The following is a 15,785-nucleotide window of genomic DNA, read 5'->3' on the forward strand; positions in this document are numbered from 1 at the left end:
CATTTGTAGAGCTGCGGGCTGGGCGACACCTAACACGTTCGCTAGGTTTTATAGCCTACGTGTAGAGCCGGTGGCTTCTCGTGTGCTCGCTTCCCATAGTCAGCTTCACTGAAGTGCCCGTTCTAGTGTCGGCTTGCTGCGCCATTCCCTTCCCCTGGAACGGATACGTGCGCTTATTTTCTCCAGTCGAGTTCCCCAGGATTGGCAAACCCTGTTGAGTCCTCCGCACCCCTCGGCAGTCGGATGTTGCGGAGCGTCCGACGCCAGGTCTGGCACTCGTATGCATTGGTGGAACTTGTGTCAGACTGGGTTCTGTATGTCGTGACCCCTACGGCGGTCCCATACGTGTATTTTCCACGGTACAGCTCCCTACGGCGAGCTCGTGTCTTTCCCTTGGCAGAGTTCCTCTGCCGTCTCAGTACGGTGTCGTCCCCCGCCTGCATTAGGCCGGGGCCACCCCTGGGACTTTCGTATGTTGAGCTGCCCACGGCCAGCCCATACGTTTCTTTCCACATGGTAACTCCCTCTGGGCATGATGTGGCTCCCGCAGCGTCCTTCGGGCACGCTTTCCCAGCGTTATCCAATCAGTCTGCTGAATGGGTCTTGCGGAACAGCAGTATGACTCTCCTGGCGTGAATCTCCCCGCCCGCTTCAGAACGGGGTCTGAGGGGCTCTCGCTGGGCGCTGGTAGTGGTAGTAACTGTGGCGCTTTCCATAGGGATCCCAATTCGTCGGTATTACCGACGTACGTCGTAGTGACCGACTGAAAGGGGACTGTCTCGGTTACGAATGGTAACCCTTGTTCCCTGAAGGAGGGAACGGAGATGTACGTCCCATTGCCACAGTTCCTTCCATCACTGCATGGCTGAGTCACTGGTTCGGCTCCTCAGTGAAAAACGTCAGTGCGATGCTCTCGCTTCCTGTTTATACCCGCGGGGCGGAGCGCAAGATGCAAATCTCGCACGCCAATTGTTCATTGGCCTGTTCTTAAGTTCTCGCAGCTGATAGGGGCTCTCTGAAGTGATCCCAATTTGTCGGTATTACCGACGTACGTCTCCGTTCCCTCCTTCAGGGAACGAGGGTTACCATACGTAACCGAGACATTCACCCTACATAATTTCACCAAGGTCCAATCACTTTAAAATCTCTGGCCTTGCCACTGGTGCACATGATTTAGTACAATGAGGGAATTAATTATTATATCATGCCCAATACTTACGTAAAACAAGTGAACGAAATAATAAACTAGTAATCGTGGGAACAATTTGTTCATTCGTGGCCAAGATATACATATTTTTTGTCTGCATGTCACATGCAGGGCTTCGTAAAAAATAGATATTTAAAGAAATTAATATACTGTCTACAAAAGGTGGTTATTTAAAAAAAATATGTTATTTACCTACCATGAAGATGTAACTATTTAAAAAGAAAACTGTTTACAATAACTTTTACTGAGTGGCTGTTTTAAAGTATTCACAGATTTCATAATCCAAATTTCCATTAAATTACACAACTCACAAAGAAAAAAACACTCTCCTTCTTCAACGTGGCAGTTCATTACAAGCAATAAGATACATAATGTTGGACTCAGCTGAGCAACAAGTGGACGATGATCCAAACAGTGAAACCCAATATGACCCAAGGCCTCCTTTGACTCTTTGGGTTAACTAAGCATGTCTACCACATAACACTAGAAGGGAAAAGCTGTTGAACAGGACTAACCTCTTGAGTGAAAGTCTGCAGCTAGTGAGTTAACAGGAGGCTTCTTCACGGCGGCGGAACGGTACACAATGTGAGAACGGCCACCGTCCTCTTCCTCCTGCTCCATCACATGATGTCCCGTTTCCACTGGCTCAATGAAAAACTCCTCCTGCTCAGTTCTGATCATTCCTGCCTGTGAGAAGAAAAAAAGACAGGATAAATACAGTGTACAACTTTTACAATCATTACAATACCATAATACACTATACTGCCAAAAGTATTGAGATACCCCATCCAAATCATTGAATTCAGGTGTTCCAATCACTTCCATGGCCACAGGTGTATAAAATCAAGCACCTAGGCATGCAGACGCTTCTACAAACATTTGTGAAAGAATGGGTCACTCTTAGGAGCTCAGTGAATTCAAGCATGGTACCGTGATAAGTTGCCACCTGTGCAAAATGTCCTTACTACTAAATATTCTATGGTCAACTGTTAGGGGTATTATAACAAAGTGGAAGCAATTGGGAACAACAGCAACTCAGTCACAAAGTGGTAGGCCACGTAAAATCACAGAGTGGGGTCAGCGCATGCTGAGGTGCACAGTGCGCAGAAGTCGCCAACTTTATGCAGAGTCAATAGCTACAGACCTCCAAACTTTGTGGTGGTCTTCAGATTAGCTTAAGAACAGTGCGTAGAGAGCTTCATGGAATCGGTTTCCAATGCAGAGTAGTTGCATCCAAACCTTACATCACCAATCAGTGCCTGACCTGACAAATGCGCTTCTAGAAAAATGGTCAAAAATTCCCATTAACACACTCCTAAACCTTGTGGAAAGGCTTCCCATAAGAGCTGAAGCTGTTATAGCTGTAAAGGGTGGGCCAACTCCATATTAAACCCTACGGATTAAGAATAGGATGTCAATAATGTTCATGTGCATGTAAAGGCAGGCGTACCAAAACATTTGGCAATATAGTGTATCTGATATCCTCTAGACATCATGTGATAAATCGAGTGACACAGAGAATAAAGGACCTGTGCCAGGTGTTTGTTGGGTTGAATTCCTTGCTGATGAGAGGAAGACATTTCCAGTTCTTCTTTGTAATTTCCTTGAGAAAGTACTTAAAGCAGCACTAGGTAACTTTTGCTCTCGGGCTCCCCCTACAGTTGTGAAACAGTATTGTCCTCTACTACTGTCGTAAACTGTCATTCTACATCAGGGGATGCATCGCACGTGCATTTATTGACATGACAGCCATGATAGCCCTGAACACTGCCGGAGTTCACATGCAGCTGTTCTGCTTGCGTCGCGTGTGAAATGTCTTCATCCCAGGTACAGTGGCATATGTTTCAGCATGTCATATGAATATAATTTCATGGGTTTTATTTGTTACAAACGCCAAATGATCGCGATGCTCACGTTTACAAGCCAGCGTCATTATAGTAGCCTAGTCTATTGGTTACCGTTTTACAGAATCTATATGATACTTCAATTCAATGTTTGAGTGGTAGGTAATAACCATATAACGTCAATATTATAATATCAAGCTACCCTAGATGAATCTGCAAATTTGAAAAATCGATTTGCATTATAGCTTGAGGAAAGACAAATAAACAAATATCACAGACATGTTAGGTATCCTAAAATATTATTTTGTATGTATTACGTATTTACTTGCAAGAATGTAGCCCCTCCTCCTTCAGCTCACGCCAACGAGCAAACGCTGGCCCAATGTTGATCCTCAACCTGCCTTTAATCCCATCACTTTCTCATTTCCTCTTTTTGCTTTCCTCCGACAAAACCTTTGCTTTCTTATTTTTCTGTGCTGCTTCGGCCATGACTATAACATTCGGCAAACAAATGATAGTTTTTCTCGCACATCCGAATTTAAGGAAGTGTGGATGGTGGTGGAAGTGACGTATATGCCGTAAAGCAGTCGAATTTTGTAGTTCTTTTTTTTCTCGGGTTACTACCCGAAACCCGAAGTTTAAAAGTACGATTAAAAACGATACAGACCCTGTCAGGCTATGGCAGACGTGTCATTCAACCAATTGTAAGTCAATGTATCATCACAAGAGTTTTGAAAATATATTATGAAGGTTGAAAAGTTACCTAGTGCTGCTTTAACTTGTCTACACTACTTATTTCCATGCAAATAAAGGCCAATACAAATAATTGTAATACATTCATTCTAGGTTAAACAGGCATTTATACAATATAAACCCTATATGTATACAGTTTCATCCATAAGAGCTACTGTATGAGTAGAGCTCAACCAAATAATATAATCATCTGATTTACCAGGTTTGGTATCAATCTTTTGATCAAAAGGCTACATGTATTTGATAAAAAATTTAAAAAAAAAAAAAAAAAAAAATCATATACATATTTATATAATAAAGACAGTAATCTGTGAAATATTATTACCATTTATAATAACTGTTTTCTATTTGAATATATTTGAAAACAGGTAATGGCCAAAAGGGAATGAGTTACACTTAGTGAAATCATTAGGCCACTTTGTTCATCTATGTGTTAAATCTTAATTCTTTGCAATTTTACACCACAATTTACATTTTAGCACCTTCTTATTCCTAATACGGCCCCCTGCACAATCCAGAACCCTCCTCCGGGCAAACTTTAACACATAGCGTTGAAAACCTCTTTTCAGCTTTCAGACTTTAAAAGGTTTAGTGTACCCTTAGGCCCCGTTTCACCTGCTTTGAGACACATTACTCCCACCGATATCCACCCTAAGTCAGTCAAATCTCAATTTTACTTCCACACCTGATTTAGGATCATTTCTTCTAACACCAGCTGCATCTTAAACACAAGGACATTTATAACAGGAGTGGCTTTGAATCAGCTGTGGCAGATATGAGGTAGAAACTGGATTTCAGGAGCACCCCAGAGAGTGATACGCTACAATGATTCCCAGAGGAGACAGATCGTCTGTCTCTTCTTATGGCTGGAGTACTGTTGCAGATGTGCGTGGTGTGAACCACGGCATGGATTCGGCTGACGCTTGCAGCCGCCTGCCATTAAAGCGTAAGACTTTTTGCCTCTTTCATGCTTTTTCAAGCGTATTTTTGACATCTAGGTGATTTTAAGATTATTATTTATTTACATAAAAGACGTCAACATTTTGTGACCAGTGGGCACAGATCTCATAAATCTCAGCAAAGATTGTTTTTTTCCAATATTCAGAGGTACATTAACAAGTCAACACAAGTCATCTAAAGCTCTTCCTAAAGTTGTCCACTTGTATGCCATTTAGATTTAGAAATAAATAAAATAGTCATAAAAAATGATTTAAAAAAACGGACAAATGATTTTCATTATCGGTCAGTCAGGTCTTTGCACTACAGTATTGAAAATGGACAAAATGCCTATGAATAATGGAGGAGGTAACAAAGTGAAATGCTACAGGAAAAGTACATGACCCGAGTTGTCAAAAACATGAGAATTCATATAAAGTGCGTTAAACTTCCTAGGCATCACATGAACTGAATGTGAAACAGTGTTGCCAAGTTTTGCTAGAGAAATAAACAACCTGGACTGAAAAAAACAAGCCCAAACTGGCACCCCTATGCACCCATTTGAAAGAGATTTTGTTTGTTTTCTATAATGCTGGTTAGATTTAGTCTGCTACTCACTGTAATTAGATGTTGTATGACAATTCTCCCAATACCGTCACACAACACAGGTTATAATCCCTTGGTAGCCAATTGGCCAGTGTGCGTAAACCACCCAAGCATCAGTGGCTTAGGATAAGTGCATGCCAGCTGTAGCTTTTACACGGGTCACTGCAAATGATGGTTTCTTGACATGATTCACACTGAAAGGAGACTGAGGAGGGAGCCATCACTGCCCAAGCTGAGCACAGTTGGAGTTTACTGTGCAAAAACGTACTAAAAGATCCATATGTCAGCCTGAGTTATGTAAGCCATCGCAGAAGGGCATCTACCCTGGATGACCTTCTCTTTGGTGAAAGGGAGAAGAGGAGAAGGAAAGGAGAAGGAGACAGAGAGAGGGAAAGGAAAGGGAGAGGAAGGAAAAGTGGAAGGTAGAAGTAGGAAGGCCAGAGGGCAAGATGTATCCTGTCAGAAGGGTGAAAGAGTAGCACCTGATGCTAGTGACAGGAGAGTGAAAGATAAAAATGTCAAGCGGAGGTGCTAACACACAGTGTCAGGTAATCTTTCTCTCTCTCTCTCGCTCACTCCTGCACTCTCTAGCTCTTTGCTCCAAAACAAGCGTTCGGAAAATTGCCAGTCACTCTCCTTAATTCCATCTGTCTGTTTAGACAACTGGTAATTACCAGTCATGCTGACTGCATCTATACAGCATCCATAAGGGAAATCTCACATCACATACACATGAGCATTAATTCATGCCCCAGGCATGCTCCGCATGCACGCTGTCATTGTTTGTCCTCTCACGTTGGCATCTTAGACAGGAATGGCTGAATGATCTGATGGTGAGCACTGAGAATAACATGATCATTTTAGTGTTGCATGAGTTTTTGTGCATAAATCTGCTGCATAAAATTAGTGGTGAAAGGTGTGTGGTTACCATAAAATAAATGTAACGTTTTATATTTAAAATTAAACCCACATTTATATTATATTATGAAATGTTAAATATTATACATTTAATACATTAACATATATTAATTAAATAGGTTTAACATAGTAATTTTTAATACACATTAATAGTCAAATGTTATAACAAAAGAATAATTACTTTTTTATGTATTTGAAAGAAGCGTCCTATGCTCACCAAGGCTGCATTTATTTGAGCAAAATTACAGTAAAAACATTAATATTGTGAATTAGTATTACAATCTCTTCATCATATTGAAAAAAAGTTATTTATTCCTTTGAGGGCAAAGCTGAATTTTCAGCACCTTTACTCCAGTCTTCAGTGTCACATGATCCTTCAGAAATTATTTTAATATGCTGATTTAGTAGTCAATTACTATTATTTGTGCTCAATTATTAATAATGGTTCTAATCATTATCAATGTTGAAAATAATTTTTCCTGCTTAATATTTTTGTGGAAACTGTGATTTTTTTCTTTTCAGCATTACACTGCATGAAAACACTGAAATCCGGCACTATCCGGGCATGGTATACTCCTGTGTAATTTGATGTTTACCGGATGTATGTGGGAAAAAGCGGATCAGAGTAACACGGAACAGTATATTTCCAGAAAAACCCGGAAACCTCACGTATGCGGACGTATACAGGAATCCGTGAAATTTCACGGACATATACAGCTGAAACACTGCTGGGTGTGCTAGGACTGAAGACTGTTAGGTGTGAAGATTTACCTCTTGCATCTCCGATGCAAGATGGCGCCGCCGTGCTCGGTCGCCGTTCAGGTCGCTCCGCTAAGACTTTGCTTTTATTTATTATTCTACTCTCTTTTACTCTCTATTTTTTCCAACGGATCATCTGCTTTGATCTGTTACGACAGCAAAACACTTCTGGAAATTGGTTACCGCTACACTGACCTGTTTCAGGACACTTTCTCCAATCTTCCATCTGAGATTCGCCGGGACGCCGAGTTGAACAATGGCCACTCGAGTCGACGGCGAAGATTCAAAAAACACCGCGGGAAACGCGCTGGGATCCGCAACAGACTGAGAAAAAGAGCATTCAGTCCTCCTCTCCCGAGCATTTTGCTCGCAAATGTCCAATCCTTGGAGAATAAGATGGACGATCTTAGAGCCAGGATAAGTTTTCAACGGGACATGAGAGACTGCAACATCTATTGTCTGTCCGAAACATGGCTCACGCCAGCGGTCCCGGATACAGCCGTGACGCCGTCCGAGAACTTCTCTGTTTTTCGGATGGACAGAACAGCCGAGGCCGGGAAATCTAAAGGCGGTGGAGTGTGTTTCATGATAAACAAGAAATGGTGCGATCCTAGGAACATCTCCATTCTTTCGCGATCCTGCTCGCCTCACTTGGAACATTTAACTCTCATGTGCCGGCCTTTCTACCTGCCGAGGGAGTTTTCCTCGGTCATCGCTACTGCCGTTTATATTCCACCACAAGCAGACACGGGGCTGGCTTTATCTGCCCTCCATGATGTGACCAGCGGCTTCATAAACAAACACCCCGACGCTGCTTTCATCGTCGCGGGTGATTTTAACAAAGCAAACCTAAAGAAAGTATTGCCAAACTTTCACCAGCATGTCTCCTGTCCCACACGAGGAGCAAACACACTGGATCATTGCTACTCTCCGTTTAAGAACGCCTACAAAGCTCGTTCACAGCCAGCTTTTGGCAAATCGGACCATGCCGCCATTTTCCTCACACCGGAATATAAACAAAGGCTCGTTCAAGAGCCCCCGGTGAGGAGGGAAGTCAAACGCTGGTCATCCCATTCAGAGATCACGCTACAGGCAGCTCTTGATGACGTCGACTGGGACATGTTCCGCGCGAGTTCTGAAGACGTCAGCGAGTTCACAGAAGTGGCGCTCTGCTTTATTAACACACTGACAGAGCAAGCCACACAAACAATAACTATAACGTCCTTCCCTAATCAGAAACCGTGGGTGGACAGTTCAATTCGCACTGCAGTAAACTCGCGCACCACCGCTTACAATGCCGGTCTCCAAACGGGGGATATGAGGGAGTACAAAGCTTCATGTTACGACCTCCGGCGCGCCGTTAAAGCCGCAAAACTCCGCTATAAAGACCGAGTGGAATCTCATTTCCAACTCAACGACTCCCGGCGGATGTGGCAGGGACTGAGAACCATCTGTGCTTTTGGAACTAAATCCTCTGCAGAGGTGAGAGCTGATCCGTTGCTGGTGAACGAGTTAAACTCTTTCTACGCTCGCTTTGATGGTAATCGCGGCAGCGCGACTCCGGCGAGTGACGCGTCAGAGAGAGTCCCTCAGAGCAGCAACGGTCACGTGATCTCTGTCTCGGAGGACGAGGTTCGGAGGGCACTCAAACGTGTGGATGTCAGGAAAGCTGCTGGGCCGGATGGTATTTCAGGTCGTGTTCTGCGGTCCTGTGCTGATCAGCTCGCAGGGCTCTTTACATCCATATTCAACGAGTCCCTTGCTACATCTGTTGTCCCCACCTCCTTCAAACGATCCTCCATCATCCCTGTACCTAAGATCAGTAAACCCTCTTGCCTAAATGACTATCGTCCAGTGGCTCTCACATCTTTAGTCATGAAGGTCTTTGAGAGACTCATTAAAAACAACATTTGCTCCTCCATTCCTGACACTTTGGACCCTCTTCAGTTTGCCTATCGTCCCAATAGATCGACTGAAGATGCCATTTCTCACGTCCTTCACTCCTGCCTCACTCACATCGACAGCAAAAGTGGGAACTATGTCAGGCTGCTATTTATTGACTATAGCTCAGCCTTTAACACCATAGTTCCCATTAAGCTAACACACAAACTCCTGGATCTAGGCCTGAATTCTTCTCTCTGCCTCTGGATTGAAGATTTCCTCACTGGCAGACCCCAGGCGGTGAGAGTAGGCCAGTTCACCTCCACCTCCATCACCCTGAGTGTTGGAGCTCCACAGGGCTGTGTGCTGAGTCCCCTGCTCTACTCTCTCTACACCCATGACTGTTTGTCCACACACAGCTCCACCTCGATCATCAAGTTTGCTGATGATACTGTTGTCCTGGGTCTCATCTCCAACAACAATGAGACGGCATACTTGGACGAAGTGGAGCAACTGACATCATGGTGCCAGGACAACTGTCTCTCTCTGAATGTTAACAAGACCAAAGAACTGATTGTGGACTTCAGGAAGAGACAGCATCGGTCATACTCCCCTCTCATGATCAGCGGGACACCGGTAGAGAGAGTGAGCAGCTTCAAATACCTGGGAGTGAACATCTCCGAGGATCTGACCTGGACTACACACATCCAGACACAGGTGAAAAAAGCCAGGCAAAGACTGTACCACCTGCGCCAGCTGAGGAAATTCAGGGTTTCACCAGCCATCCTGAAAACTTTCTATCGAGGGGCGATAGAAAGTGTCCTGACTCAGTGCATCACAGCGTGGTACGGGAACAGCACCAGTCACGACTGCAAAGCCCTGCAAAGAGTGGTGCGCTTATCCGAGCGCATCTCAGGCTCAGCTCTCCCGTCTCTGCAGGACATCTACACCAAACGCTGCAGAGGTAGAGCTACTAAAATCATCAGAGACATTAATCACCCTGCAAACTCTCACTTCACCCTGCTGCCATCTGGTAAGCGCTTCCGTAGCCTGATGGCAAAGACTGAAAGACTCAGGAGGAGTTTCTTCCCCCAGGCCATCAGACTCCTGAACTCAGTCACGTGACTCACTTCACCCCCGCACACACATAAACATACAGTCTTTTAACATTAACATCCACATACTGCAATTGCACTGCACTTTACGTCCCTATTGTTACTGCGTAACAACCTGTAATAAACCTTGCACATTATACTTCTTTATATATACATATTATATATTTTATGTTAACCACTTATTTTTAAGTCTACAGTTTATCTCACTTATCATATCCACATATTTTTTTTATATTTTTATTTTTATCTTATTTCCTATTTTTATCTTTTACTTGATTTATTTATAATTCTACTTATGTTAATACTTTTTATTCTAATTTTATTCTATTTCTATTTAATTTCTTGTAACTGTTATTTGCACTGTCCATGGAGCGGACCTGTTTACATTTCACTGCCAGTTGTATATTGTGTATATAACTGTGTATGTGACAAATAAAACTCTTGAATCTTGAATCTTGAAGAAGACCTTTCATATGTTAATGACTGACACTAGTGCTGGCTGTTCTCAGAAGGAGGGGGGGCAGGGGAGGACTTGAGGATTGAGAATTATCTCTGGTCTAGTGTAGGCTACAGCAAACAAGCTTTTTACACAGAAAAAATAATTCTTAAGGCCCTGAAACACTAAACTGAACCAGCAATGAAGCCGACTGTGGGGTTGGTTCACGTTGCCTGGGTCTGAGCCAAACCATCAGAATGGTGTGGCAGGGCCTTAAAAACACTGCATGAAAAGAGTCTCTTAATCAAATATTTTTTATAAAAACAGTACAAAATAAAAACCCTGTCTGAACATATACGTTCACAAAAAAATCTGAATATGTAATGAAATAAACAAAGAAATGTAATGGAATTAACAAAGGATAATTAACCAAACATTTTAGACTATCCCCAAACAATTTTTGCAAAGTTTTACAAATTGTAGGCAATAATAGAATTAAATAAAAAGGAGATGAAATGTGGAAAATGAAAAAGTTTGTTTTAAAAACACCAAAAACTGATATGCTCAAAATAAAAATATGGAATAAAAAAGAGCAGGGATTCACTTGCTCAAGAAACACAGAAACACAAGCAGATCTTTCAGCTCTGCAACTGTTAACAAAAAGTGTCACTCCAAGATTCTTAACTTTAACACGTTGCAAAAGAGGGGCGTTTTGAGGTTTGAAATCCACCACTCACAATAGATGTATGTGCAACCAATAAGGTTACCAATAAAAAATAAGGCAACCAATAAAAATAATCCTAATTTTACAGAAAAAAACAGTTTTCAGTTTTTTACAGTATTTTCTTGTAATTTTGAATTATGTTTAAAACGATGTAAAATTACAAACAATATCTAAATAAACAACTTGACTGTTATTTTAAGGATTATATCATTAATGACAAATTACAGTAATTCTCAATTTTTTATACAGGAACATCACTGTATTATTTTTCTGTTTTCATAAATAACAAATTCATGCAAAATTACAAACAATATCTGTAAATTAACAACTGTAATACAATATTTAGCTCATTATATTAAAGGTTTATGTTTGTGTCCATACTAACAATTTAACATTATTCTTTGTCATTTTAAAGTAAATCTTATTAGTTTTATATGTACACTGTAAAAATAAAAACCTAAAAAAAAACAGCAGCTACAGCTGCAAAACAAAAACCGTAAAATAAGTCAAATATCTTAAGTCAAATAAAGTTAAAAAACTTCACAGAAATTTACATTAAACATTTTAGAGAAAACACTATTAGTTTACAGATTTTTCCTTATTTAAATTAAGATATTTTACTTTAATTTACTGTTTTACAGTGAAGGTGTATTTTTACATTCAAACTGGTTTTACATTCAATTCTGGATACAAATATAACAAAATATATAGCAAACTAAATATCAAACAATAATTGTTTTTAAAGAGTACAAATCTGCACTGCTCTCCAGGTTGAAACTTCCAGGCATCTGCCCACACCAAAAAAAACACCATTTGACCAATTAATTAAATATAACAGCAAATAAAAATAAATATACACATTTTCTAACTGTTGTTTAAAACAAGTTTTTTTCTATATTTGCAAGGCTATTTGCTGTCTTTCCGTGTTCTTTTGAGCGTGATTGGTCAATCTGAACGTCATCCAGAAATCTGGCCAATGACAGTGCGCGCCTTCAGTTTGAATTATACACCCGTTGTCGTTGGAGTTGCTCGTGGCTCGCGGGGACGCGACGCGATCGCGGCTTCTAATCTTCAACAGGACGGCTTCTTCTGTCCATTAATGGCATTGCATGGATCATTTTAAACCTGTTAAAATCTTATTTTGGACGAATTTTGATTGTGGGATGTCGACTGAGAACGAAAAAACATGAATGCGAACAGACTAAGTTTCCAATGGCGGACAACAGACGGCAGAAGGTAACGTAAATCCCTTTATATTTTTTCTACTGCTTATCAAGATATAACGTTAGTGCATTAAAGTCATATGCTAGTCGTGATTAACTTACATATTCTGTTTCTGTGTTTTGTTGTAATATTGTTAAGATAGGGCTGGGTGTTATGGCGATCTGATGATACTGACTATTGTTAGCGATTTTGCTGTAAACGTTAACATTACCTTTTTATATCGCGGAATGGGAATATAGCGTATATAACGCAGCACTGACTGTACTAAAAGTGTTTGACATTTTGACAAAGAAACATGCATGAATGTAGAATAACATGAACGGGACATGCATGTGTTAAAATAAGCCTCTCTCAGACAGCAGGCGATCCCGAAATCAATTATCTTTCTGTAAAATGCACACAATTACGTTATCTCAGAAACCTTGTCATGTGAGGTATTCACTTGATTTAAACAGTCAGTTATGTCTTAAGTAAGTTAAACAGTTCAAGTTAACGTGGGGAAACCCGGATGTGTGTCATTCTGTGCATCCGTTCTTAAAGGGGCTGCAGCTTTGTCATAATTTTAATAAAACAAAAGAATAGAGAAGACCTTCTGCTTCTTTTAGAATCAAGTGATATTAATTAATTGAATATCATACAGTGAAGACTTTTAAAGCAGTATTATTCTGTAGCATTTTAATAAAATATCCATCAAAATAAATATATTGTGATATATTGTTATTGTAAAATAAAATTTCTCATGTATGTATAATTATATGGTCATAATGCCCATCCCTACTGTCAGCTAGTTTTAAGATCAAGCTTGTCATAAAATGTAACGGAGCTTTGGAATGAATAATCTGAGATCATGTTCACTTGTTCTGCAGAGAGGACAGGAAACCTGAAGAATCTGAAGAATTATAGGCAAACCAGGATTTTGGATCTACTGTGAAGTTTTTGTATGGACCCGGTGAGTACGTTTTGCAAGTCCTTGTCCGTAAGTTGATAATTAATATTAATGTTTTATCAAACAAATTAATATTCTTTTGTGTGTGCATGTTTCTTCCCCCCTCATGATCCAGAAGTTTTGGATCCATGATCCTGAAGAACTTTTACAGATGTTGACCCTGAATGTGTAAAAGGTAATCTTAAAAATGTTGTCATTATTTTAATGTTCTCTGTTTTTTTTTCTGTAATGTAGACGCATGCATTTTCTGTGAAGTTGCTTTGAAACAATATCAGGGTTTTTCCTACATTGAAAATTTTTTGCCGGCCGCCAAAAAAATTTTTTGTCCCGCCAAAGCCTTATTTGTTGAGTTATTGTGATTTATGATTGATGTAGTAGATGACTGCTGCGCTTGCGTTAACTGAGTGACAGAGAGAACGACCAGTGAGCTCATCCCTCGCTCGCACTCTCTCTGTCTTCAAAATAAGCATTCTTAGCTTTCTACTGTTTCACATTTTACGTTAATCAAAATCAAAAGGTCGGAAGACCGAATCCATGTTGCATGTGGCGCTATCAGACGTCTTCCTTTAATAACCGCTGGGTGTGAAATGCGCTCAAAAAACATTGACTGATTCTCTGACCAGCTGACATAAAGCATACTTTAAATAAACAGGAAACAAATCCTATCCGGTTATGAAGTGTTTTCTGTGTCTTGACAAATCTTTCGCGATTTTCTAAAGACGGGATTCGCACACAACGCGTCTGCTAATGTCCGATTCGCCACCTAATGACTCCTTTGAACCGAATCATTTTAACGACTGGTTAGAATTGATCTGTCCAACACTGAACTAACAAATTAGTTTAATCATTTACTCAGAACAACACCTGAAATGAGAACACAAGTGTGCTTACCCACTTTAGCAAGAGTGGATAGTAAGAATTATTTTTAATTATCAACAGTCTTTCAGCTTATTTATGTGGACAATGTGTAGTAAAATAAATAGCCTAAAATCATTTAGTTTTGACTGGAGTGAGGTGAACCCAGAACAAATTTGTTGTTAGCTAGCTGATTGTATATGGCAGAAAATTAGGCTATTTGTTCATTTTTTTATTTTTTATATGATTACCAACACAATTATCAGTAAATAGTGTAAAAATGAGGAACAAAAACAAACATCAAGGTATCAAAATAAGATAAGCAAAAGTTACAAACTTTCTTTGAATTTATTTCAAATTTATTGTCAGTATTGCGCTTGCAGATCAAGTGGGTAGGGTATTTTTTTTTTACCGTGCGTATGTGTGTGTATGGATGACCATGTCTGTCAGCCACCACCGAAGACCATTTTTGACCCAGGAAAAACCCTGAATATGTATTGTGAAAAGCGCTATACAAATACATTTTAATTGAATTGTTTTACTTACTTTTATTGGCATTAACTATATATTATTAATGTATTATTTGGCAGGTCGCAACATGTATTTTATTTTGTGAGACTTTGCTGAGGAAGTATTCTTTGGCTCAGTCTGAAAAGGCCCAGAAAAGAAACACTATGAAGAACATCCCACAGAACCGTCAGAGAAAGAGACAGGTAAGTTAAGAAACCGGTTAATCTTTTCCCCCCCAGAATGTTACTATACTCTACTATACTATACTATACTCACTAGTTTTAGTGGTTAATTCACTGTCATGTTTTGCAGTTGCTGGAGACCAGGTCCAGGGTTGCACAAACCAACACAGAACCTGTGGAAGACTGCAACTATAGACCTGATGAAGATGAAGATGATGCTGTTGTTGATGGAAGGCCAGTGTGGATGGTTAGGCTAGCTACTACGTTTGGCTAGCTACTACAAACCAGACTAGGCTGACCCACACTACATGTCACATCACCAGCCCATCACGGCAGTTTGAAAAAATGTTCAAAACTCAAACAACATTGTGTTAGAGTTGGTCACAATTATTTTATAATTATAATTTTAATATTCAATTGTTCCATTTTATATTTTCTTTATTCCTATGTTTATATACTTATACTTTTATTGGTTCCCATATATAGAACATTTACATATATTTTAAATACACTTTTTAATTTATAGATTTCTTTGTCTCGTTTTATATTGTATACTTTGTATGTTTGTTCCTTTTTAGATGTCCATGTTGCTTTTGATCTCCACGTCTTGTATTGTTGTTCCTCTTACGTCGCCTTCCTTTAGAAACATTTTGTTCACTTATCTTTTCCCCCATTCATTTTAATGTATGTTTATAATGCTCTTTGTTCTTTTTATTTGGTTATATTGTTTACTTGGAATATTTATATGTATTTTAATATTTTTTTTTTCTCTAATATATTTTGTCTTATAAATTTATTGTTCTCATTTTATATTGTTTAATTTGTATATTTATTCTTTTCCTTTTTATGTTCACTGTGTATTTTATTCCTTTACATCTCTGTCTTTTAA

General features: G+C 39.9%; 1 protein-coding gene across 4 annotated transcripts in view; it reads right to left on the reverse strand.

The window, feature by feature from the left end:
- LOC307139562 (A disintegrin and metalloproteinase with thrombospondin motifs 2) overlaps window positions 1-15,785 on the reverse strand; it is a 204,607-nt gene that overhangs the window by 108,062 nt on the left and 80,760 nt on the right. For all 4 annotated transcript variants that reach the window (XM_079838566.1, XM_079838565.1, XM_079838568.1 and 1 more), the window contains exon 3: window positions 1,723-1,894. In XM_079838566.1, coding sequence (XP_079694692.1) covers window positions 1,723-1,894 — 172 coding nt within the window. The remainder of the gene's footprint in view (window positions 1-1,722; window positions 1,895-15,785) is intronic.

This window comes from Gobio gobio, assembly GCF_949357685.1.
Source record: "Gobio gobio genome assembly, chromosome: 16".
NCBI classification, from domain to species: domain Eukaryota; kingdom Metazoa; phylum Chordata; class Actinopteri; order Cypriniformes; family Gobionidae; genus Gobio; species Gobio gobio.